Source organism: Acinonyx jubatus, chromosome E4, assembly GCF_027475565.1.
Source record: "Acinonyx jubatus isolate Ajub_Pintada_27869175 chromosome E4, VMU_Ajub_asm_v1.0, whole genome shotgun sequence".
NCBI classification, from domain to species: domain Eukaryota; kingdom Metazoa; phylum Chordata; class Mammalia; order Carnivora; family Felidae; genus Acinonyx; species Acinonyx jubatus.
Window position 1 is genome coordinate 45,941,613 of NC_069395.1, and position 27,945 is coordinate 45,969,557.

The following is a 27,945-nucleotide window of genomic DNA, read 5'->3' on the forward strand; positions in this document are numbered from 1 at the left end:
GATCATGACCTGAGCTGAATTGGACACTTGACTGAGCCCCCATGCGCCCCTGTGGACATTCATTTTATACGAAGAAAATGAAAGAGAGGTCTTCCCTCGGTAATGTAATATTAAGCAGCTACTCTCCCCATTATATCAGTCTCAGTAGCTTGCTTATTTCCATCATTGCACTTATTTCAATCAGTTGCTGTTTTTTCTGTTTGCTTGTTGGCTTATTCTCCCTTTTCTAAGACAGTGAATTCTGTGGAGAAAGGGATCATGTGATCATGTCTGTCTCTTCCACAGTTAGTTCCCTTGTGCCAAGCACAGTGCTGTCAGATATGAAGCACTTAATAATCTGTTCTGTTCTACTTCAGTCTGTTCTATTTCTTCTTCAGAAAAATGCCTTCTAAACATTCTTTCTCATGACCTGTGCAAAACATGTTCAGTTTTTCAATAGGAAACTCAGTAGATAGGTTGAAATTTACAGAATTAAAAAGAAGTCACATAAATTCACAAAGTTACATATTAGGCTTTGAATGGTTAGCTTCAAGCATGGGACATGGTTACCTAGTAGGGACTTAAAAATTATTTGTTAGGGGTACCTGGGTGGCTCAGTCAGTTAAACTTCTGACTCTTGACTTCAGCTCAGGTCATGATCTCACAGTTTGTGAGTTCGAGCCCTGCATTGGGCTCTGTACTCACAGTGCGGAGCTGCTTGGAATTTTGTGTACCTGTCTCTCTGACCCTCCCCCACTTGCTCTCAATCTCTCTCTCTCAAAGTAAATAAAAATAAACAAAAAAAATTATTTGTTGAATTAAAAAGTGTTAGAAAAATAGTATTTGCTTAAAGAGATCTTAAATTTTTGACAGATTATTTTTGGTAGAGTGTATGCTTCATTAATAACTTCTTGCGAAAATTAGTTCAATTTCAGTTACTTTGAATGTTCTTCAATTCATCCCTTTGACATTATTGATTTCATTATCATAATGAGATTCATAGGCGTCATTAGAGATTATGTATGACTTCAGAAGTTTTATTGATATTCACTATTTCTCTAATGTTTTTTAGTGCCATGATTGTTTTAAGAGTTTTTATAATATTTAGTATTTTCCTTTTCTTACATATTTTTCACATAGTCATACTAATATTTTCTGATTTTTCTAGACCTCACACTTCCTGTTCATTTACTTTTATGATTACCTAATTATAATTAAATACTTAAAATTACTTAAATAATTACTTAATTGTTCACCTCTAATAAAATTGGTCATTTCTATGGGATCTGTGTGTTTCTGTTTGGACAATTATTTATTATAAACACACACATATATACATACAAATATTTACATTTTCTTGCAAATTAAACTACAGATTCTTGAACATAGACTAATTCCTCTATGTTTGCTATAGGGACTATTTTAAGGTAATTATTTGTATATATTGTTCAGAATTGTTGTCAATGTATTTCTGTAACATCACCATTATCAAAGAGTGAGGATCACTATCCAAGGGAGGAGATTCAAAATGTCACAGTTGCTGGCATCAGAACAGTTATAATCTAGCTTGGGAGACAATATGTAGTTAAATTAATGTAGCTATCTGTTGCTGCACAAAAAATTATTCCAGAAGTTAGTGTTGTAACAGAACGAGCATTTTTTATAGCATACTTTGTTGAGTAGGAATCCTAGCATGCCTTAGCTAGGTCCTCTGACTCAGGGTCTTTTGAAAATCTGTCATCAAGGTACTGATTTGGTCTGTAGTCATTTCATGGCTTGACAGGAGAAGGGTCCTCTTAGTTACCGACATGGTTGTTGGCAGGATTGAGTTCCTCATGAGCTGTTGGATGGAGAAGGCCTCAGGTCCTGGATGGCTTGGCCAGAGGCTGCCCTCAGTTCCTTCCATGTGGGCCTCTCTATAGGAAAATAGAGGAGCACAAGAGGTAATTTTAATTAAAGAGCAGGAGAGGGTATGAAGACAGAAGCCATAGTCTCTTTGTAACCTAATCTTGTAGTGATAGCCCGTCACTTTTGCACTATTCTCTTCATTAGAAGTCATTAGGTTCAGCCCATACTCAAGGAGAGGGGATTGATTACGCAAGGGTGTGAATATCAGCCAGTGGGGATCATTGGAGGCTATTTTAGAAAATGCCTATCACATCTGGTAAATACCAAACAAGCAGTTTAAGACATGTCATTAAAATAATTCAGAGGAATGATCTCTAAGAGTTGAAACATTGAGGAAGGTATTCTAAAAAGTTGAGACCGAAGTGAAGTCTTGGAAGAAAAGTTTGGTTTGATAAGGGGGAACCTGAACTCTTAACCAAAGCAGTAGACTGCCTCTTCAGTCCAACATTTAGTAAACATGGGCCATATGAATAAACAATTCCAAAACAAATGACACTTTCATCTAGTCTATGAAGATTTTCTGGCGGGATCTGGACCAGCACCAATCTAAGCACTATTAATCAGTGTGGTTGGGAACTTTACTTGGACAAATCTCCCTTTCAGTGTCTCTGCTAATTGTTATTAATGGATGCCTATAAAATATATGTTAGTTATTGCATTTTGGTTTGAATACAGACCGTACAACAAAGAAACAACCCCTGCCTTTTGAAGTTTAGGTTTTAAAGAGAAGGCTTGATGTAATCAGTTAACAGGAATGCTCTTCAAAATGAAGTAGAGAAGCATGGAAACTTGGAGCAGAGATACTGAAACCCTGTGGTGATAAGAAGAGACTGATCACTGTGATACCAGAAAAATGCAACAGAATGTCTCTTGTTCCTTGTCTATAGTGTTTGGCAAGTATTGGACATGTGCCACAGCTGTTGGTATCTGTGGGGACACACATGCCTGGCCTTGCAATTGCAGCAGTGTGTTGGTGACCTGAGAAGAGAGGAAGTGGGATGGCTGCTATGTAGATGCCTTCCCAGTACCAACTATGGGCACCAGGTGCAGATTTGTCTTGGGTTGAAAATACCTTTGGAAAATATTCACACTGAAACAAAGTAATTAACTTCATCGACCTTAATGAGACTGTGGTAACTTCCAATTCAGTGGTACTTTCAGCCACCAACTAAGGTGAATACTTTGAATTTCTTCGTATTTAGGAGAGGTATTTAAATTTAAAATGGATGCTCCCATTGATGATTCAGTTTCATGTTCAGTCTTTATAATTACACTGAATATTTTGTGTTTTCAGTATTTTTCCTCTGAAGAGAAAAAAGCAAGACTAGAGACACATGTGTATATGAATAGGCACACATCATTGCCTGAGTGTGGAGAGAAAACAAAAATAATAATAATAGAACCAAAATATGATTGAGGTTGAATTTCAGGGTTACAAGTTTTGCAGAGTGTTTTATTTCATTCCATCAGAAGGAATTCTTTGTATATTCAATAAAGACTAACAGTAGGAAGATGACATTGCCAAGAGTTGTGCACTTAAAAGAAAGATGAAAGCTTGAAGTGAGAGGACTGAAAAAGAATACTCTGTCCAGACAATGACTGTTTTGATTAAATTCTAAGTATTTCACCTTCTTCAAATATTTCACCTCACAACAGTAATAGATAATGTCCCAGATCAGTGCTTTCCTTGTGATTTACCCAATGCTGAGAGATATTTGTGTGCCTTTCTCTAGAGACCATTATAAACCAATTAAGAGCTGCAAATTCATGAATACAGCCAAAATTCATGAGTACAACCTCAAGCTTATACGTGCTCAAGTGAAATTTTTCCTTCCTTAATTTATGGGTCCACTAATTTGAAAGTTTTTTGATGAAAAAAAAAAAGTATGCATTGTTCTACCTCTTCCAAACATCAATTTTTACTCTGGTGTGACCTTTCAGAATTTGTCCTTATGCATATCTGTCTCTGTTGTTGGAATCAAAGTGTATATACAATTTATGTTTTCCCTTTTTATTTAATGTTCTACGATAAATGTTTACTTGTGTTTCAACACGGAACAATGGTTTAATTGCTGCCCAATATTATTTAGAGATTTATATTTCTAAATATTTCTCTATTTTGACATTATTTGTTGATACCTTAGTCATGTCATTGTCTTTTTTATTTCCAGTGAATTACAACAAAAAGGAAAATAACTTTATCAGAAGAGACTTTTAAGACTTAGCATGCCAGGGTGCCTGAGTGGCTCAGTCAGTTAAGCGTCCGACTTCAGCTCAGGTCATGATCTCACGGTTCGTGAGTTTGAGCCCCGTGTCGGGCTCTGGGCTGACAGTTTGGAGCCTGGAGTCCGCTTCAGATTCTGTGTCTCCCTCTGTCTGCCTCTCCGCTGCTTGCACTCTGTCTCTTGCATTGTCTCAAAAAATAAGTACTAAAAAAAAGTTTTTTTAAAAAGACTTACCATACCTAAAATACATATAACTATAGTAAATTTCACTGAAGTGGTAACCACTTATAATCTTACTGACAGTACACATATTCCAGGTTGTGTTACAGTTTGAGTGATACTCAAAAAAGATTCTTTTCTTTCTTACCAGGTACTTAAAATTGACTGAAGTTTACATCTCTTTCACTATAACTAAATACAGACATTTGCTTCTGGTCTTATTTCTTTGGTTTCCTTCTTTTAATGAATTTTCTTTTTATGTAGTGATTGGTACTTTATTATTTTTTTTGTACAAATTTGAATGATCTCTTCAGATAGTGTAGATTTTAATTTATTTTAATTGATGACATAAGTGTTGCCAAATCTGGCTTTATTTTATATTAGAATTTAATTTTCATTTGATATTTTTAAATTGAAGTATAGTTGACACACAGTGCATGTTAGTTTTGGATGTACAGATAGTGATTCGACCACTCTATATGTTATGCTGTACTCACCCCGAGTGTAATCAATTTTCATTTGATTTCTATATATTCATATTTGTCAGTATTTTTCCTAGTGATTTATTCTATTGCTTTGAAAAGAAGAATGTTATTCTTTTATATATCTGATTTATATTCTAATTTGGATTCAGGTAAAATTATAATGTTATATTGAACCATGTAAGCCTTTTAGAGTTTATTTTGCTGTATACTATAAAATATGAATTAAGGTTAAATATTTTTTAAATAATCCTATTTTATGTGCCTTATCTTCAGATAGTAGTTTGTATGTAGATTATTAATTTTTTTCTAGTTACTATATATTCATTTGTATACCAGCAGTACTGTCCTCTTAGTTATTGATGCTTGTGATGTCCTTTATTACCTTGTCAATTTTCATTAATACAAAATGACCATGTGCTGTTTAAAATAAACACAGCACACACAAGCAAAAAAACTTTTCTGAGATTCTTAATGTATTAAATCCATAAATTGACTTGTCAGAATACATATATTTTAATATTTAGCTTTCTTTTATATAACCGTGGGTTTTTTTTTCATTAAAAAAATCTTTTCTATTCTTCAATAAGGAGTATTACTTAATTCGGTGTCATGATAAATCTGGAACACTTATACTGCTGCTGGGATTATAAATGAATGGTTCCTCCTTCAATCTTCCTAAGTCCGGCCTGTGTGTGTCTCTTCTAGCCAGTTGGAGGCACCATCTGGCATCAACACAAAATACAGATTGTATAATTTGGTTGAATCCACGCAGGAGTTAAATGCTCTGATATTTGCATTTAAAACTGGCATTGTACAGGGGCGCCTGGGTGGCTCAGTTGATTGGGCGTCTGACTTCGGCTGAGGTCATGATCTCACGGCTTGTGAGTTCGAGCCCCGTGTCGGGCTCTGTGCGTCAGCCTTGGGCAAGGTCTGGTCATCTGAGCCACACATCTCTTTCTGTAGCTCCAACTCTTGGCAGACAGGCGACTCCCAGGGATCTTTAAATCATGGCATTGATATGTGCTTGGTACCTGGGTTGAGAGTGTGTGGAAGGTTTGTCCTGGCTGAGACATGGCTTCTGGTGGCCGGAGCTCCCACCCCTCCCTATCCTCACATCAGGTCCCTGCTTGGGTGGATGGTGACAGCCTACTGAGGCAGCAACAGGGCTGCTGGGTGGAGCGTGGGGCATGTGTGAGTGGGAGAAGAGGTGGCTGAGAACTTGTCCTCAGAAGTGGTGGCAGGCAGGACCCACCATGAGCTAAGGCTCCAAGCTCAGACTGTATGTTCCATTGTCCCATTGAACTTGACTTATAAAACACAAATTCAAAGATAAAATTATTTCAAGACAGTTGACTGCAAAGTATTCTCAACAGAGCAGAGGCCTCTGAGAGCAGGACCTCATACAAATACACCGGTCTTAAGTCCCTGAAGTCAGCCCTTTAATTTGTAGGACACACCCAGACATGTCTGATTCTGCTAACTCTTTAAATGTATTTGCTTGTTTGTGCTTTTCCCTGCCAATTGGAACTAACTATAAGGATATAGTGTCTGTTGGTTGAGTAAATGAATGCAATTTGGGGGGGAAACCATATACATACTATCACATATATAGAGACACATAAATGCATCTATCATATTTTTAGCAATGTCTGTGATTCCCATATTTTTTTTGCAAATAAAGTGTTACTTCATAAATATGATTTTGGATCTCTGCATTATAGTTTCCCTGAAAACATGATCAAAGGACTCCATATATTTGTTTAGTTGTGGAAACAATCAGGGCTGAAATTAAGTCTGTTCTCCTAATGTGGAAATTTTAACAACACTAACAATTCATTTCTAAGGACTTGTAAATGTACTTTTTCTTCAACAGCATTTTACTCCTTTTATAATTTTTCTTTGTCCCGCACTGATGTCTAGATTTATTTGAAAGGCCATTAATGCTAAAGAATTGTCTAAGAGAACAATTAAAACTTTGAAATGAATTTTAATACTTTTATCTTAAAATTAAAAACACATTTACTTAGAATATCACTGTTTAAATTTTAAAATGTCTTGTACATAGTATTCATTTTCTTGTTTGTTTTCAAAGTACCTTAATCACACTGGAAAGCTTATTAATTAAATTTTATTAAATAGCATGAGAAAATATTTTATGTTTTCCTATCTGAGTATACCTTATCAATGCATGGATATGTTTTGGTGCTAAAATGCCATTTTTTATTTAGGATTTCATGTAAAACCTTGAATTTGAATTTTGTTGCCCATTAAAAATCCCACGGCTGTTTTTGCAAGAGTGCTTTCTACAGCTATGGCTAAGGTCCAGTGTAAGCAATAACATCCTTCCTACTCAATATACCTCAAAATCCTGTGTCAATTATTAAGACATTCTTCTTTGCTTCCTGTTCTAAACAGCTGTGTAACATTGGTGAATTCATGTTCACGATTTTTTCTATATCTTGTTCAACAGTCCAAGTGAAATGACCCTTGCATTTTACATATATTAGCTGCAATTTTGTTAAGTGCATATATTTAAGGTTATCATATAACATCGTTAAATGAATAATCTCTTTGGATAGTAGAGCAGAATGCCATTTAATCAATACTAGATAACATGCTATGCATGAATTCATCATTGGCCTGGATTTTATAAAACACACCAACTACATCACTTCATGTCAAAACAATCATTAAGGGCCTTTAAGGGTCTTGAAAATTACCTATTCTATTGTGAGTAGGAATGTACGCAAACAAGTCCTGAAATATACTTGTCCTTAGCTTAGTTCAAAGTCAGGAGACAGTTCTGTTTTTGTGGATTAGATGTAGATCATTTAAAAATGGTGCTGGACAGCAACATTATAATTGAGTGAGAATAGAGAAATCTAGAAAGAGTGCATTGTGGATTAAATCGAAAACAGTAAAAGTAAATATAGTTATTAATCTGATTTTCTGTAGCATCCCCAAACAGGAAACATAATTTATTGATTTTCCTTTAGACAACTTGAATGCTTTGAATATGTCTATTTACAAGTAGGTTTGCACATAGAAGACATTATAATTGAGTTGTGTTTAATTGCCCAGGGGTAGAATTTTTAGAGAGAGTAACAGTTGAGATTCAGTGCATGGAAGCAGTTTTGAACCACCCGTGTCCCAATGCCTGGAATTTCTTTGTTCTAATACCACCCTCTGTTAATTTGGTGCTTTCTCCCCTGTTGGGATAAGCACTGGGTGTTGTATGGAAACCAATTTGACAATAAATTTCGTATATTTAATAAATAAATAAATAAATAAATAAGCAAACAAACATTAAAATTAAAAAAAAAATCTGGTGCTTTCCTCAAGTCCCAACGCATTCCTCATCTCCTCCTGATGCCTTCACTGTGTTTCCCTAGACTCAGGGGTCTCTATTTTCTCTGGGCACTGAGAAAGTTTGCCATCTTTTTTGTATCACTTAGCTCTTTTCAGCTGCTAAATTAGACTTTCTAAGTTTCCAAGGCTTATGTGTAAATTTTCAACTATGTAGTTTTCAATTATTTTTAAATTTCTGTTATGATAGGCCTTATGATTTATAGTTATTTTTGATTTTTCTATAATGCTTTGAAAATACTGATTAGTTTATAATGTAGCTTAGGGGTCTCATTTTAACTTTTCACATATTTATGTGTCACTATAAATATAAAGCCGTGAGCTATGTATTTTTGAAAACCAAAACAATTGTGCATACTGTTATCAAATCATGCACAGGCAGTGTTTAAACCCCAGCAAGGCAGCAGTAACTATTTCTCTTATTATCAAGAAACACTTTGAGTAAAGAAAAACTGTAAGGAGCAGAAATCTGTTAGTGGAAAGGAAAAAGGAAGTGAGAAACTGGATATTGATCTTGCCAAGTGAAGCAGTGAAAGAAAATATTACATTGTGAACTTCTTTCCATTATTTTCTTAAATACAATCTAGCAACTCAGATTAAGAGAACAATGGCTGAGATGCTGGAAATAAATCCAACCTATCCGATAAGTCCCTAGGAAACGAGATACAACAAAATTAATGGAAAGGGGAGATTGCCTTGCAGTTTTGGACATTGTTGTGTTTTGTTTTTTTTCTTTTATAAAAAGTGGTCTTCTGAAGCATGACGTATTTCTTATATTTGTAATAATGCATGTTGCTGTAATGATTCTTTTGTTTTGTAAGACAAAGTGTATATGGAAAATTGTGTCTATTGATTATGTATTAGTAACTTGATTAAAAAACAAAACATTTAGTTAATAGGGAAAACTGAAAACTTTCTTAGTTGACTTATTGTCATCATATCGATCATGTCTCATGGTCGTTAGCTATAGCATGGAGTCTCCATGATGTAAGGAAATGAGCAAGAAATAAAGGATCTGAAGGCCTGGGCTTGACCTTTAACCTTTATTTTTTTCTTTATTGTTCTTTGGTCTGTTAAAGACAATATCCAGGCCTGCAACAATTAAGAATCCTGGATGTTGTACACGTCAGTTTAGGCACTTGATCATGGCCTGTCTTGCCTGTGGTCCAGAGGAAAGGAGGAGAAAGTTAGTGGTACTTTAGTCATCAACAGAATGGAGATCTTGGAAAAGAAGAAATATTAGTGAGCCAGACAGGTTGCTCTGTATAGAAAATATTTTCAGAAATCTTAACCTTTTTTTTTTTAAACCACCCAAGTTTTCAATTTCATCTTTGCTGGACGTAAAGTTTTCTTCTATAGATAAAGAGATTGAATGAAATGATCTTTGATGTCCCTTCTAGCTCAGTGCTTTTTTTGGAGATTGATGGTTGATTGATTGAGTGATTTTTGGTGTGTTTTATTTGTAAATCACTAGATAAAGTTAACTGAATAAAGTGGAGGTGATCTTTGCATTCTCTTGAATGCTGTGCATCTTCATTATTCCCATGTGTTTACTGTACAAATATTATCAAAACAACATTAAAGCAAATTGGAGAAAAGTCAAAACATTCAAGGAGTAGGACTTAAGTCAGGCTTTTTAGAATGAGCAGTATATGGACAGATGAAAGACAGTGGGGATGGCCATGGGATGGTGAGGAAGCACAGTGGCCTCATGCTAAGGGGTGTTGACAAAGGTAGAAAATTGGATTAATAGAAGAGAGGCCTGGAATGCCTTGGAGAGTTCTCATTTAATTCTATATGCAATAGAGGGCCGTGTTTGGGCAGGAAGAGAGGACAAAGTTGTACCTACTGGATGTCATCAAAGCCTTGGCAGGGGATGAAACTAACATGAGCCAAAAGGAAGAGAAGAGGAAATTGCTCATAACACACTGTCACAGGGCTCTATTAAGTGAAGAGTAAGAGTGGAATGGAAGCAGGTCCTGAAAGGGAGGAGGGCTGATTTTGCCAAATAGTCATATCATTCTATTCAAAAGAGTTGGAAAGGATGCTTACAGCTGGAGGGATATGGCAGCTCAGCAAGCCCTCACCTCTCCTGAGTATTTCTCATAACTGATAAAAGATTTATCTCAGCTGTCCAGTATAGTTTGCAAAAATGCTTATTAATGAAATTCAGGAGGGATTTCCTATCTTCATTGGAAACAAATGGATATTTGAGTCTATGGATACAAATGAAGCCTAATCAGTCTTCTTACTTCAGTACCAGTCCTTGATCTCCTGTGTTGAAGAACAGGCATATTTCCAGGACTGTTTTTTATATTATTATTATGGGGAATGTTCTCTTTGTATTCTTATGTAATTGTCTTTTTCCAGTATTCTTTGTATTTCTTTCTAATTCTTGAGCTTTGAATTCTAGAATTATTTCAGTATTATGCCATGTAGGAACATAGATGTTTGGCCTGACAGTGCTACTGACAATTTATATGTCGGGGTGTAACTGCCTGGCATATTCTTTGCTATTATGCATTCCTTTGCAAAGTATGCCTTTGTTTAGTCTTGAGGGAATAGGCTTCTCTGATTTTCCATACACTTGGGACAAGACTTTTACATAACTAATAACTGTTCTGCTTGGTATGGAATGCACATGTTTGCATTTTCACACAATTTCTCCAATTGCCTCTCCACTCCTTTTGTGTACTGCTAGGTGGCTGATCTGTGATCTGTATGATGAAGGTTGGAGGCATTTTTTTCATGTCATTTCTAAGAAAAATTACATGGGTTATGGCAGACAAATTGTGCTTCCTTTCCAATTTACCTCATTTATTTCTAAAATCCTACAGTCTATTTTTGTATTACATTTAGCACATTATAGAAGGCCTGACTAATTAATTATTATCCTTTGAAGTCATAAAGTCTTCTTCTAGCAGTGTGCCTTTGAAGCTAGAACATGTCTTGTTAAAAATTATATGTTAAATATTTTTATAATTTGGTATTGTAGTTGCACATTATCATTTTGAATGCAGCCTGTATCTTCATTAGATAAAATGGAAAACTTTCCATCCACCCTAGGAATTTAGTGTCAGTGCACATGATACTCATGAGTTTTAATACTCTATTACTAAATGTATGGGTGTTTCTTAAGGAAGTAATTGATACTCGTAAAGGCACTTTGTCTATTTTTTTAAAAATTTTTTGAGAGAGAGAGAGCGAGCGAGCGAGTGAGCCGGGGAGGGGCAGAGAGAGAGGGAGAGAGAGAGAATCCCAAGCAGGCTCTGCACTCTCAGTGCAGAGCCCAATGTGGGGCTCAAACTCACAAACCCTGAGATCATGACCTGAGCCAAAACCAAGAGTAGGATGCTCAACCGAGCCATGCACGTGCCCCATCCACTTTCTCTTTTAAAGGTTGATTGTTATTTTTAAGAAAATTATCTTTGTGGATGAAAATGTTTACTATAGACATGCTGCATCCTACAAAAAAAAAAAAAATATTGCCAAATTAACCACCCCTGGTATCTGGGCCCTTTCTTTTCACCTACCTTAGGTCCTGGTTTTCCAAGAAATGCAGTGGCCCACTTGTTCCCATTTGGAATAGTGGTTTGTGCAATATATCAGGGTAGTTGTGAGGGTGGCAGTGACCACAAAGTGGTCAGAGCCGGCTCAGGCAAATGGTGATAGTGATGGACAGCAGCCCCAGCCCAGGGAAGGAAGTGAGGGGGACTATTTCTTCGACTTTTAATGTTTTCATATCAATGCTTCTGCAACTTCTTGAAAACTCTGTGGCATTGAAGGTCATTTTTATTGTTGTTTAATATTAAACTTCTTATTTTTAACTAATTTGGACTTACAGAAAAGTTGCAAACAAATTTACAATTTATAGTTGAGAAAACAGAATTATAGGATGGATGGGTAATTAATTTAGAGTTCAGCAATGAAGTAGGTGTTCAATAAATATTCATTGACTGATGGGAGTAAAAAGGGACTGAACCTGGGGTCTCCTGGCTCTTGGTCTTACCACATTTTTGACTGCTCCTTTGCATTTCCCAAGGCTAAAAAGTCACTCTGAATATGCATAATTTCCAGCAAATTTTAAGTTATTCTTTGGTAGCTATAAACTGAGAAACAGTCTGTTGTTTTGCTGGCTATATATCTCTTACTAATAAATAACCATGTAGTGTACAATGAAAAGACATTTGCAAACATGATAAACTCTTTAATGCTATCGATTACAATTTACTTATCTATGTCATTTCTATCCTCATAGAAATTGGCCCAGTGACAATTACCACAGATCCCAAGAAATTTCAATATGAACTCAGAGAATTGTATGTTCAGGTAAGTGCTTGCTTTCAATTTTATTTGTTTCAGGGGAAAGGAAAATCATGAACTTTTGTCTGATTTCCCTTATTTTTAAACCTGAAAGAAATAATTTTGGGTTAAAATTTTTTTAATGTTTATTTATTTTTGAGAGAGAGGGAGTGAGCAGGGGAGGAAGTAGAGAGAGAGGGAGACAGAGGATCTGAAGCGGGCTACTAACTGGAAGGGGAGAACCCGATGCGATTCTCGAACTCATGAACCATGAGATTATGTCCTCAGCTGAAGTCCGATGCTTAACTGACTGAACCACCCACGTGTTCCAGAAATAATTATTAGTTTTTAATTCCACTTCCTTTTCTCACTTGAGTTCTGAATGAATTGAACAATAGATATGTAAATGGGGCAGATTGAGTTCACCTTCATTTATACATTATCTATGGCTGCTTTCATACAACAATAGCAGAATTAAGTAGCTTTGACAGACTGGCCCACATACCCTAAGATATTTACTCCGTGACCCTCTACAACAAAGTTTACTGAAGCCTGCTCTAGGTGAGTCCCTTCACTGAGAATCATAAACAACAGTTAATTCTTCCCCCACAACAGAAATGGTATAATTAAAAATAATTTTGATGTTCTCTGGTCTAAGTCAACTGTATAAAATTTTTGACAGTAAGTATAATTAGGTGATTAGAGAAGAAGAATAACATTGCTTTAGCTGATATTCTGACAACAGGACTTGGAGATAGGGTTAGTATGTACTTTCCCCTCAGGGCTGCTTTGAGATCATTATTGCTAAATCCATTCATGAAAACAAAAAAAAACTTGCTCTTTGAGGCTGCTTCACTATACTCTTCTCCATGGATGGTCTTTGCTGTAGTCATTTCCAGACCTTTTGACCACTCCCCACCATTCATCTAAGCTACTGGTACCTAGATCATTGGCTACGTTTCCCCTTCAGGGCTGCCATCATTCCAGGGACTTCAGCATTTATGGGAAAGACCTGTCAGAGCCTTCTCCCCTCAGTTCCTTGACCTGCTAGTCATCTGCAATAACCTGTTCTTTACTCCATCTCAGTCTTCCACGCCCTCAGGACCTTATCATCAATAATCCTTTCTACCTCTCAAAGCACTAGTTCAAGCATCTTAACCTCCAGCAGCAACCATCTGTCCACCAAGCTTGTTGGCACAACTGTTTACAACTCCTCCTTCACCCTCATTAACCCCTAGCCTGTCTCCCAGGCCATCAGATCTCTCCTTTTTTTACTTTCCTCCAGTTGAGCTCAGAGTCCTATCATTTCAAAAACACCTCTTTTTCTTCCTTGTCCATTGCTTTTTTCTTCAAAAGGCAAAACTTTATTCCTCAATAACTCCAATTATCTGCATTATTCATGCCTGTCCACCAGGGCGATGTGCTGTTAAAGTCTTACAACAGAGCAGGTTGATTCCACTGTGGATACACAACACTGGACTCTCAGTACTCCCATGATCTTACTATGTTTTTCTGGTTGATTAAATTTCCCATTTGTCCCAATGATAATTACAGATCTTGTCTACTCTGTTTAAACCTCCATCCCCTCACCTTTTACTACTGGTTGTTTCAGTGAGCGATCTGCCCTGAGCAAGTGACCTCACTTACTGTTTCAAACATAGGCAAACAAATGGCCCCTAAGACTTCTCCTCTGACATACAGATCCTTATGTCAGTCCCCTAGATGTCACAATGGGCCTCTATAATGAAACTCACAAATGTGCCCTTTCCATTGCTCTACACTTGGTCCTAAATTCTTGTTCTTTGTCCTCTATTTTTTGTCTTTGTGAATGTTGACCACAATATTCTGGTTATACTACCAAAAACTGTGAATCATCTTTAATATGATGATTTTCCCCCAACATCCAAACCATCAAGTCGTGGTTTTTAACTTTCTAAATATTTTTTATGTCTATTGATTTCTCACTATTTCTATTGGTACTACCCTAATCCCAATTACTATATCTTTAGTCTAAGCAAATGCAAAAAAAGTTTCTAAGTGATTTTCCTGCATTTGCTCTTGCTTTTATTTGCCAGACTATTCTCCATTCTACAAACAAAATAATCTCAAAATACATCTCTGAACATTTCCCCTAATACCCTCTGCAGTCATCCCCTATCCCCACCTCATTAAATTCTTCCTAAGATTTTGAGTGACCTGAGACCTGTCTCTCTGTCAGCCCTGTGTAGAACCACTCTCTCCTTTGTGCTCTGTGCTCTGTCTTAGGGGCCTTGCATAGACTCTCTGCAAATCTTTATCCTCCACTCATCTCCCAGTGGCATTTTCGCACATGCTCTTTTCCTTGCACAGGAATTTCCTGTCCTTCATCCTGCCCTCACTTCCATGCTCCCTTAACCTAGTTTAAAATCTTGTATTCAGGATTCAAGTCTAATCTTGAACACCACTTCCTCAGAGATCCTCCCTGTCTTTAAGGTTTGGCCATATATTACTGCTTTTCTCCATCACAAAGTAGTGGGGATTTCACACTGAAGAATCGTGTCTGATTTAGCTCATCATTACCTTAGAAAAATGTATGGCATATTGAACATGCTCACTTTTTGATGAAAGAAAGGAAGAATGAATGAATATACCATTGTGTACAAATCAACACAGTCCAAATTAGAGTTTGGAGTTTTAATACTTTGGTTTCACTGTTGGGTGAATGATTTGATTTGCAACTGTGTATTGTATGAGCATAATTAGGGCATAGGGTGAAAAAGCCAAAGTTTGGCATTCCAAATATGTATTCAATCATGATTATTTTATTGTGCCTGTCTCTATAATTTTTAATCATATACTAAAATAAATCATATTTCATAAGTACCTAAATGGATTTATATATTTATCCCTTGGCTAGTTTTCTCTTTTACTAAATTTATTCTGATGTGTCTCCCTTTCTCTCTGCCCCTCCCCCGCTCATGCATTGTCTCTTTCTCTCACAAAAATAAACATTAAAAAAAAATTTTTTTAATTTGTTTAAATCTAAGTAAGCTTTAATAGGACAGCAGTTCTTGTTGCTCATGATAACAGTGATTTGCAAGGAGTCACCAAAAATGGTAGAAGGGGAACAGAAGAGGAGTCTGGAAATTATATACAAAACAAAATTTAGTATTTTATACTAAAATTTTATGAAATATGTGAAATTTAGTTTCTAGGCTGATTTATGAAATAATAAAATATTCTTTAAGCAAACACTGAGGAGAAAGAATATATTCTTTAGGTGTTAAGTGATGATGTAGCCTAGAGCTTTTTCATATTTATGAAATATTTTCATAAATATGAAAGGTTTTTCATATTTATGTTGAATGAAGGGAAAAAGTAAACATTTGATTTCTTATCCAACTGGTTGTTCTACTTAAGCATCCTTTTGGATCCCAAGACAATGCAAAAATAAAACCCATAAGATGTAGCCAGTCCAGAGAAAACCTCCAGAGAAATGTACACCCGCTTTCATTCCAGGAGAAAAGAAAAGAAAGATAGAATATAACCCCATGGACTGCCTGTAACAGTCTCAAGTCCAAAAGGTGATGCAGGAGGGCTCTGGGAAGGGAATCAATGGAATATGAGTCAGGAATTATGATCCTTTGCCCTGGAGACAAATTGAGCACAGAGAATAAGCACACTCCTTGAAGATTCCTCAGAACAAAAGAAAGGGAGAGGCAGGAAATCAGGAAGTGCCAGTGCCAGGTCTCATTGAGAATGTGGGGATTTTCATTCTAGCCAGATATTCAAGAATACAGCTCAGCTGTATTTTTGCAGAGAAAAAAGAAATGAATACAGTAAATCCTTTCTTAACGTTCTATCAGCTAGAAATCTCCATTACTTGGCCCTTCTGAATCTCTGTGTAATGCAAGCTGAGAATTAGGTTTTTAAGTTATCTTTTGCCCCATCAAAGCTTAAATTATATTTGATATAGTTTTACTGCTAAATATATATTTTTAAAAGAGGCTACCCTCATATAATCCCTATTTAAGTCCACTTTCATGCAGATACTGGTTCATCCCACAGGTGGATCAGAGGCTCAATGAGAGGTACAAGGCCCTTGCTCTTAGTAGCTCATGGTAGACTAAGGCAACATAAAAATTTTAACAACACACAATTCTAATTCCCATGGTCCATGTACAGGCTAGAAATTTTTATGTAAATATTTTTTTCAAAGGATCTGGACATCCAAAGTGGCAAAGAATTTGCTATATTGAAGGGCAGAAAAGTAAATTCTAAGCAAGTATGAAGATAATGACTGGAAAAGAATGACACAGTGTAAGAGAAAGGAAATGAGGGATTTTTAGAGCTTTGAGACCTAGTGTCTCTGTAAATATGCAGTGCAAAGTCTTGTCTCAGGTCACAGTCTTTATAAGAAACTGGAAAGGTGGGGTGCCTACGTGGCTCAGTTGGTTAAACATCTGACTTTGGCTCAGGTCATGATCTCCTGGTCATAGGTTTGAGCCCCACCTCAGGTTCTCTGGTATCAGCATGGAGCCAGTTTCAGATCCTTTGTCTCTCTCCCTCTGTCTATCCCTTGCTTGTGCTCTCTCTCTCTTTCTCAAAAAATAAGTAAACATTAAAAAAAAAAAACTAGAAAGCTTTTGATTTTTAGAAATCAAAAAATGGTGTTGGCAGTAATATGCTTTCAAGCCTTTTATCCAAATGTTCTAAAGAACAAAAAGCAATTAGTCAGACACTTGAAATGTAAAAAAAGAAGGAAGGTATTTTTACAATAATGGAATTACAATTTTTTCATATAGATAGTTGGTCCCTAAAACTGAAAATCCTCACACATAATTTAATTTGCCTTTGTGAAGTCTTTTAGCAAAATTGACCCCCCCCCCCAAAAAGCAGGAATAAGAGTAAAAATATGTAGAACAGCATTGTCACATAACAACAGGATGGATTTATGAAGAAGATGAGGTTAAGGTCCAATTATTATAATTCTTTAACAGGAATAGAAGGGTAAATAGACAAAATGCAGCAGGCTAAGGTTAAGGTGACAAATGTTTTGCTGTCATGTAAAAACAATTGATGTTAGAATTAACTGCCAAAGGAGAGTATGAAAAATCATCACTAGATAGGCCAAGACTATTAAAAAGAAGAAGACAAGATAGTGCTGAGTATAGAAGAGAAATTTATGATGACAATTTGGTATACACTTTATCTAATTTCTGGTATTGTATATATATATTTTTTAATTTTTTTTTGAAAGAGAGAAAGAATGCAAATGGGGTGGGGTTGAGGGAGAGGGAGACTGAGAGTCTCCAAGCAGGCTCTGTGCTGTCAGTACAGAGCCCAACATGGGGCCTGAACTCATGACCTCTGAGAGCATGACCTGAGCCAAAATCAAGAGTCGTACACCTAACCTCCTAGGTGCCTCTAATTTCTGATGTTCTAAATCATGCTACTATGTAAAAGTATGCTCTTTATTTCTCAATTTATAGGAAAGTTTTCTTAATGAATTTTAAAAATCAAACTAATATGTGACAAAGAAATTAAGAAAAGCAAAAAAAGACATGCTAGATAAAAATAAGAAGAAGGGATTTTATGTCAGTGTAGATATAGACTTATTGAAAAACTATGGGAGATGTGATTTCCATTTTTGGTATTGGACATGATTCAACTGAAGACAGCAGCTTTTATTTCTATTTAAGTATTCTTTTGTACAAATGCATGTCTGTGTGTGTGTGTGTGTGTGTGTGTGTGTGTGTGTGTGTATTCACTTTTACAGGAAGAATGGCATGTGTTTAATTTAGGTAAGATGAGATGAGTCCAACACATGTAACTCATAATACATGTAAAAGCTTCAAGAATAATAGAACCAGTGTCTGGTCCAAAGTGAAGGCTTGATAAATGTTAGCTATTATTACTTCTATTGTGTTACTACCTCCAGTACCCTGAAGGTTTTTTTAAGGGAAATAATCACCAAACATTTATGCCGTAAACAAGCAGCAATTGTGGAATATGTGCCTTGTGATTTTGCAAGTGTTTCTCTCAATTCAGACCCACACAAATATTAATATTACCTTTTACAAAGGAGGATACTCAAGCTTTGAGATAGTAGGTAACAATCAGGTCACCAAACTGGCAAATAGCAAAGCTGGTCACATAACGGGAGGTATTTAATGCTTAAGACAGTGTCCTTTATGACTCTGTTGCTTTCCTTCTAAATACTGATTTAAGTAACCTTATTAGTCCAATCAAGTTAACATTTGTTTATAACATTTGTTTTGTATTTTACTTCAAGATAGTGCTGTAGAGAATTAAAGACGATGGTAGGCCTAGGGCTGGTCTCGTCCTCAATGAAATGAATTCATTCCTTGAAGATTTTGACTTTCACTGCTACCTCTCATCAGTTTGCATAGTTGGCTGACCCGAAATTACTGAGCGGCAAATGACAAAGTTAATTATAAACAAAATTGCTCTTTTTGCTCAGTATGTGTTCTCACTACTTACTGTGGTAAACTTATTTAAGTATGACCTCACAAACACGTTGGAGAGACACGAGGATAAGATGCCTTTTAAGAGATTGATAGTGTTCATACTACCACACAACCTAGTTGTATTTGTAGGTGATGTTTTGATTATTTTCATTGTTAGAGTTGAAACTTCTTGGGGTTTGAATGAAACATCTACTACAACTTTCACGTGCTGCTAGAGTTCCCTGCTAGACCATATGAATTCTCTGAGGGACAAGTAATTCTTAATCCTCAGGGAGGGAAGAGAATGGAGGGCACTGAGTGGGAATGCTTGGCTCTTTTCTAACTATCCACCTTGGTACCCTATCCAGAAGCAAATAGCTAGATGATTTCTTAATGATCTTTTATGAGCACTTCAAAGGACAGAGAGTATAGAAGAGTATTCTGACTATTGGATTACTTTTTCAAAGCAGAATATAGACATAATGACATAGGTATGGATTATGATGATGAAATTTTGATTTTCTTTTCAAAGGGTGCATGCATGGGAATGTTCCAAAAGGTAAATACACGAGTCATTGCAGAGTCAATATTACAGTTACATGTCACAGAATGGCATCACTGACCCATGATGCCTGGATTCACCCCATACATGCTACTTATGTAACCAAAGGATTACCCTATTCCCCATAATAAGTACTGCATCTGATTTTGTCCATTTTTAGGTGATGGTAAGGATGGAGGTCAAAATATTTTCCTGGGGAGAATGTTTCTTGACCTAAAGCCAGATTTCCTAGAGAAAACTATCAACCTCACTTTGAGCAAAATGAATGTAGAGTTTTTTTCTCAATTCAGATCAAGAGCAGTTCTCAAGAAGCTGTCTTTATTCTTAGCCCTTGAAAAAATGTCAAGAAGAATTGTGGAATCTTGGTATGAGTACTCACTTTGACTATTATTTGTCCAATTACCCCATCAGATGTCTGAATCCCTTCCAGAAACCTATCAATACATCAGAAATGAACTAACACCAGTTAGAGATTTAATAGCCCTGATCTTCATCACCAGATGATACCTGGGGTCCTCCTCTGGAGCTATGTCTGGGAAGCTCTTTCATGTGTGAGGCCAATATAAGATTTCTTTGGCAATGGTATCAGATTATTGGATTCAGGTGCAGTTACCAGCTCAGTCCCTCAGATTTTTTCATATAAACTTTAAACCAGGTCTCATACTTCTATATTCATGTTGATTTTTGAAAGTCCTCATTTATCTGGTCTGTTTATATATATGGAATCTCCTCCTGTGAGATGATCTAGATCTTAGTTCACCAGTTTTGTTTAATGACTGCTAGCTCTAAAATAGCCCATACAATTTGTCTGTCTCAAACTTCCCTATATATTATAATGTTCATAAATTATAATGATTTTATTAGTAAAAAATGCATTGTGTTGATAATCTTTTTGCCAAGACCTAAAGTAACATAAGCAGTATAAATATATTTTTACGCATAAAATAAAACACACATTACACAATCACATTATAATCTCCATTAACTACCCAATAACCAAGATAATACCAAATGTGCTGGGAAGCATATAAGATCCATATGTGAGTGTTGGAGTAGAAAGGAAGACAGAGATTTTAGTGGGCAGGCTGAATCTGAAGAGTGCTAAGTAAAGACAGAGAAGGGTCATAACCCAGGGAAAACAGGGAGAAAGAAAGCCTGCCTAATCCTTGAATAGACAGATAATGACTGGCTGCAAGGGCCACCTTAGACCCAGAACCCTGCCCTCTTCTGGCTCATTCTCTCTGGGCAAACAAGGCCATATAGTAGGAGAGATCAGGAATCCCAACTAGGGATCAGGATAATGTCTTAACTTTGTGGGAAAAGAAAATAAAAAGGTATGGAATCCTTGATGGGCAAGGGAAGGAATTCTCTTTTTTTATTTAAAAATTTTTTTTAATGTTTATTTATTATTTTTGAGAGCGAGAGAGAGACAGAGTGCAAGCAGGGGAAGGGCAGAGAGAGAGAGGGAGACACAGAATCTGAAGCAGGCTCCAGGCTCTGAGCTGTGAGCACAGAGTCCAACGTGGGGCTGGAACTCATGAGCCATGAGGTCATGACCTGAGCTGAAGTCAGAGGCTCAACTGACTGAGCCACCCAGGTGCCCCGGGAAGGAATTCTCTTAAGTAGTATGAAGGTGTATCAATTTCTGATTTATTAATGAAGATATTGAATGCACAGTACATAGTGTATCCTTTATTTAAACTGAAGTGAACGGAATCTCCTCCTAGGCCAAACAGGAAGGTAGTTCCAACAAACTGAAAGCTCAATTGCTGAAGAGTTACTACTGGCAGGTAATAACCTGGAAGGCAGGAAATGGTTGTAATTGTTAACTTTTAATGCATCTGAAAGAAGGGTCAACAGTTTTTTGATGCCTTGATTTGGATTCCACCTTCTCTAAACTCGTAAAGGGCAGCATGGTGGACTGCCTGGACTTTTATTTTGATTATAGAGATTTGAAGTTTGGGCTCTGAAATACTCCAATTATCTTTCAGTACATCCCCGCCATAGTTTCTACAAGTGATGAAGACCAAATGTCACTGATGCATTAGGGTTCTGTAGTCATTCTAATTTATTTTATACTTGCTTGAATGAAATTTTATGTTAGGTTCAATGCAATGTAATGGTTTCCACATGTACCTTTTGTTTCTTGCTCATAGAATCACATAACTCTGTTTTAAGAAGAACTGAGGGTTGTAAACTCTCGTTTAGCTTGAGACTGAGTTTCATTCCTGAATTTTATAGGTAAAGGGAAAATTACAGAAATAAGACATTTCAAGCAGTGAGTATTCCGTGGGAAGGAAAAATACAGTCTGACTTTGAAACAAGGCTTAGTAGGTTGTAGTTGTGTTAGAATAAGGGCAAATACTATAATGCCAATAATACTTATTTTGGACTTAGGCATGAGCCTACCAAAAAAGTTTTATTTTTTCATTGCCTAGAGTTAGACATACCTGGAAAACAACTGGTATAAGCACCATTTCAGTGAAACTGGATGAAGAAAATAGAATTGAATTGGGTTGACTAGAAGAGACATAATAAGGCATGGGTGAGGGCCTGCTCTGAGATTTCCAGTACTCTGATCACTTGTTTGACGAACACTTTCCCATTGGGGTTTGGACAGGGACCTCATTTTTCTCCAACTCTTCTCGGGGTTTAAAGGTTCAGTTTAGTTCATTGCCACTCCCACATTGTCTTATATTTAGAAAAGACAGCATGATAATCTCTATTTTATTACTCCCTTGACTGATAAGATTTCTGTTTATTCCTATTTTATCTTGCTTTCTAGGAATTTATTTTTTAACATAATTATCACTGTAACTCTGAGGTTACAGTTTTTTTCTTTAATTCCAGGAGCGACATTTACTATGAAGGGTCACATGCTTCTGTTTTTCCAGTACACATTTTTTTTCTATCTGAAGTGTCTTTGGCAACTTAGTAAGTTGTAGCTATCAGTAGAATTCTGAAGATAAAATGAATATCAAAATACTGAGTAAGAATATGCCCACTGATACAGATAAGTTCTATCTCAGAGTTCAAATAAAAACACAGTTAACAAAAGCAGTTTGCATTGTCATGTATGTGTGCAGGTTTATGTGGTTTTAGGGGATACATTTCCATTGCCATGTTTGTTTTCTTTTGTTAAATATTAAACCTGACACCATGCCATGATTGAGAGGGAGAGACAGAGAGACAGAGAGATACAGAGATATGAGAGCTTGAAGGAGTTAGTTTTGTATACCACTTAGAGTATGTATATACAAGCACTTGTACTTCAGGAGACCTAGCTCTGGAATTATATTACTTGAAATGAGATGGGCTAGGCTTGAGTAAAGCTCAGGTTGAACACAGAAAACACACCTAGATTGTGTCAAGATTGTTTTGCACAGTCTCATTCATTCATATACTCACTATTCATTCATTTATCCCTTCATTCATCCATCCACAATGGACCACTTACTAAGTTCTTCAAGGAATAAAGATATAGTGGGAGGAAACATAAAAATTACAATCCAACTCAGCAGATGCCACAATAGAAGAATGTACAATATTCTGTGGGCATCTGGAAGAATGAGAATCTTTTCCCCTTTGCTTTTATAGTTTTCTCCTACAAGCTACTTGCTTGCAGTCACAGAGGTTGATGAAAGTAATGAAATGCCTCACTGGAGTTTGCATGAAAGCTCAGGCCAGGCAGAATTGAATTCCAGTCTCTGTTCTTTCACTTAAAAGTCATGTGACCTTAGGAAGAGATTTTAAAGATTCAATCCTCTGGCAATATATTGTGCTAAAAATGATACCTATGTCATCAATTGAGATAAAGAGTAAATACCATAGTGTATGTGACAGTACTCTCTTAGTGTTTGGCTTAGAGTAGATATCCATTGAGTCAATACAAGTGGGGTATCTTACTACCAGTAAAAGTGTCAATTAAATTAATGAGGCTTTTCATAGATTCAAGTTCATCAATTCTAAATGTCTCCATTATAGATGTTTTATGGGATATTATCTTGCTGTTTTTTCCCATTCGGTATTCATATCAAAACATAAAATGTTCAGACTTCTTAAAGGACTACTCTTTTAAAGTGTGGAACTAAAATGTAAAATGGTTTGTTTTTAGTGTTTCAGTAATAATCCCATTGCCCCGATTCTAAAATCTGTACATGAGTTTGATATAGATCAACCTGAAGTATCTGACGTTGTGAGGTTTATTTATAAACATGGACATTTTGACAGTGGTTCTCTTTAGTCCTGTTCTGCCAAAACTGAGTTTAAGAATCAGAAGATCAAATAATGATTTGAGAAACATTATTAGCTTCATATATATCAATGTGCAAAAACTTTGTTTATAAACTTTATGTATACTTAAACAAAGTCAATAATTTATAGATTTTTGGAGTAGATTGTCACTTGATTCCTGAGCCTTAGTAAATTAAAATTACTTAAATTTTGTTTTTAATAACTTCTGACAGAAAGCAAAGTTTGTGGAAGACTTTTAGTGCAAAGCAACAACCTTATAATGAAGCCTGCATAACAAAACCAAGTATCACTCTAAAGCAGTGCTGTCCAACAAAAATAGGATGTGAGCTACATGTGTAATTTTAAAAACAGTTTAAATTAATTTTTATAATCTATTTATTTAACTCAGTATATCCAATTTTTTCATCGATATGAAAAATTAGTACTTTTTTAATTTAAATTTTAATTAATTAGAATAAAATATTTGATTCCTCAGCCTCACGAGCCATTATTTCAGATGCTCAATAGCTCCCAAGGCTTGTTAGTGGTCATTGTGCTGGACAGCACATATCTAAAGTATTCCTTTACTGCATAATTTTAGTGATTATTTATGATTTAAAATGATTAGAAAATCAAAGTCAGGTATCAGATAGGGAGTTTTTAATGTAAATTATATGTAATTTTCCTTTGGAAAAAAACACTTATTTTTCCTTTTAAAAACCTACATCCATAATGAGATAGATAAATAGTTTCACTGAGATATAAATTATCATTTAACAATTATTTTTAATTTTCAGTTATCCACTAATCTAGTATAGACAGAAAGATAATAATTTTAAGATATGGTACTATTTTAGGGGCGCCTGGGTGGCTCAGTCGGTTAAGCGGCCGACTTCAGTTCAGGTCATGATCTCGTGGTCCATGGGTTCGAGCCCCGCGTCAGGCTCTGTGCTGATGGCTCGGAGCCTGGAGCCTGTTTCAGATTCTGTGTCTCCCTCTTTCTCTGACCCTCCCCCATTCATGCTCTGTCTCTCTCTGTCTCAAAAATAAATAAATGTTAAAAAAAAAATTAAAAAAAAAAAGATATTGTACTATTTTGGTAAGAGAAGAGTTTTATTCTTGAGAACAATTTCTAATCGGTATGGAATCAATATGATTATAATATAATCTATGTCTGCAAATGTGAAATTCAGGGCAGCATAATTATTTTTATTGTAAAGAATACACTGATTTCCACAGCAGGAAAACCACTAAGTTACACAGATCACTCCTAAGGGATATTAAGTACATCTAGTATGGGTTTCTGATATACGTAGGTCAAAATGTTTCCGCTAGATTTGACATTCCTCAAATTTCTGGCTGCTTGGAGACTTTATATTAGTTTGTCCATAAAAGTCAAAGTCTTTGTTTTGAGAGTGTGATATAAAAGAGTCAAGAAATAAAAGGAATGCCTTTCATTTGCAATTATATTTGTGAAATTCTCTGTGGAGTTATAGTTGTGTGAACTCATCACAATCTTTCCTTTGGGTATTAACCAATATTAAACTTACTATATATGAAGTTCAGTGTTTCACAGAGGGGCTTTTTTTTTTCAGGAGAATAAGGTGTTCCAATAACAGAAAATGTTATTGACCATGTAGGTTTTATTAAGATGTGGTTTTAAACTCCTCTATTCAAATTTATAGGGTAAAAAACAATAATTAAAGGCTTAGAGGTTCCACCTCAACACATGTGTTTTTTTAGGGCTACATTCAAGTTTTAGTATGAATCTCATACTAGAGAGATCTCAATGAGATGAATTCATTTAGAGTAACTTCCAAGGATTCTAATGATCTCTAGAGTCTACTCCTGGGTAATGTTGTAGGATGAACTAAGGCATCCCTGGGTCCTCTTAGAGTAAATTTGAATACAAGTCAAGTGGCTCAAAGATTGTCCTTTACTGACTGGACAAGATTTATCATTTCTGTCATTCCTAGTATGCATCCCTGGAGATTTCTTAGCTGTTCTGACTTTTGGTTCATAGAAGATTTCTTCTAATCCCTTGATATTAGGTGATATTAATTAGCAAGAGACAATCTTTCCTTAGAATTATACTACCACGGAGCTAGTGTATTGTGTACTTGGCCATTCAACAAATGCTTGTGGAATGGGTAATTTTTATATTGTGATTCACACTCAGGTGCATGATGTCAAGCACAGTTGAGGAATGTTTTTAAGTTTTGAAAATTCAATATGAATCTAGTTTTTTGAGCAGTCCATCCAGCAGTTATGGATTTGCAAAGTTGGCTTCGAGTAAAAATTATTCCTATGCAATATATTAAAGTTATTAATGTCCCCGGAAGCTATTTCACACTTTCCTAGCAACAAATGCTCATTTAAGGACATTTATTGCAGATGATAATCCTCCCGCCTATTATGCAGAGGAAAATATGCTATATCATTGAAATGTAAAGCATATCAAAGTACATCTGGAGAGTGAAGAAGTGTATTTGAGGAGTGTTAATAGTGGAGATGGAACAACAGAAAGATGAATGAAAGCACTGACGGCATTACAGTGTGAAGCGAGAGGCATATTTAAAGAACAGGAAGTAGTCCTAGCTTAAAGGAAGCGATTTATGAAGAGGGGCAGGAGGAGAGATAGGAAACTAGAAAGAGAATTTGATCCAACATAAGTAGTGAAGGATTTTTTTTTTTTAACGTTCATTTATTTTTGAGAGACAGAGAGAGAGCACTAGTGGCGGGGGGCAGAGAGCGAGGGAGACACAGAATCCGAAGCAAGCTCCAGGCTCTGAGTTGTCAGCACAGAGCCTGACATGGAGCTCCAACCCACGAACTGTGAGATCATGACCTGAGCTGAAGTCAGACACTCAACCGAGTGAGCCATCCAGGCGCCCCAAGTAGTGAAGGATTTTAAGTTGGAACATGATAAAGATAGCTCTTTACTGCAGGCAAAATAAAGTTTGGTGGCAGGCAGAGCAGAAGATTAGATTGGAGGCTATACGAGTAACAAAATCAATGATAAGAAGAGTGAATTGTAGGAAGTAAAGAGGAAGGGAGGGGACGAATTCATGATGGAAGTAGAAGGAAAATGGTTTGACTACTGATTAGGTGAAGGAAGAGGGAGGAGTCCAGATGACTCAGGTTTGAACCTGAATATGGAGGCAGGTGGTTTGATTAACAAAAATAGGGAAGACATAATTAGGGAAAATACAATGAGTTCTACTTTAGACACACGGAAATGTGAAGACCCATAGAACATCTAGGAGTAGATGTTTAATAAGTGGTTGAAGATGTAAAGTTGGAATCTGGGAGATAAGTACAGTCTGAAGATACAAGTGTACAAGTTTTTAAGAACAGTATTATCTGCTAAACTAAATGCCATGAAAATGCACATAAGTAATAATGCACGGCTGATAAGTCCTGCAAAAATAGAAAGGACTATTAACTGAGTAAAATTTCTGGGAGTCTATAGCCGACTTCTTCTCAGAAGTTAAGATCAGGTTATCACAGCTTTCAACCCCCTACCATTATGACATATTTGATGAGTGTTTTAATTTTAGAATCATTTTATAATAGTTGGGGCTCTGTTCCTACTCATTTAATATAATGGTACTCACAGTCTGTAAGTTTTGAGTGGGATTCTAAGCAAGAAAAGATTCTCTGGTTTGTCCAAGCTGCAGTGTAAATAGTTCGAAGCCTGGCTCTTTTGACCCTGATTAGAACTATGGTTCTCAGGATATTGTATCACAGTCTAAGACTGTTTGGAGCCTGGGAAAAGCCCCAATAAGAGAATCAAGTAGAATCTCCAGAGTTTAAAGAAAAAACCATATCACTTTCATCAAGTAATTAATTTCTTTTTAAGAAAGAACTCTTACTTACTGTATTCTGGTGGACTGTAGAACCATAAGGCACCCCCCTATAACCCTAAATTGTCTTGTTTTTTATTTATCCTTTCTAGACTACGAGTTCCTTAAGGACAAGATACTTTACCTCATTATTCATCTTTCTATGTTTAAATCCTAGTGGGGTGTTAAGCAGTTTATTGGTTGCTCAAAACATATTGGTTGAAAGTCCTTTCCCTTGGCCCTGTAGTTATTGACATCTATGCTTAGGAAGTAATCAGACATTTTATATATATACATAAAATAAAATAGATTTGTATTTCCAAATTTATAGTAGAGGAAAATTTGGGAGAGCATTAATGTTCAACAGTAGAG

At 36.0% G+C, this 27,945-nt stretch overlaps 1 protein-coding gene across 24 annotated transcripts in view; it reads left to right on the plus strand.

Annotated features, from left to right (window-relative positions):
* The window catches only part of HMCN1 (hemicentin 1), a 703,321-nt gene that overhangs the window by 323,912 nt on the left and 351,464 nt on the right, over positions 1-27,945 (plus strand). For all 24 annotated transcript variants that reach the window (XM_053209695.1, XM_053209701.1, XM_053209691.1 and 21 more), the window contains one exon: positions 12,441-12,511. In XM_053209695.1, the coding sequence (XP_053065670.1) occupies positions 12,441-12,511 (71 nt within the window). The remainder of the gene's footprint in view (positions 1-12,440; positions 12,512-27,945) is intronic.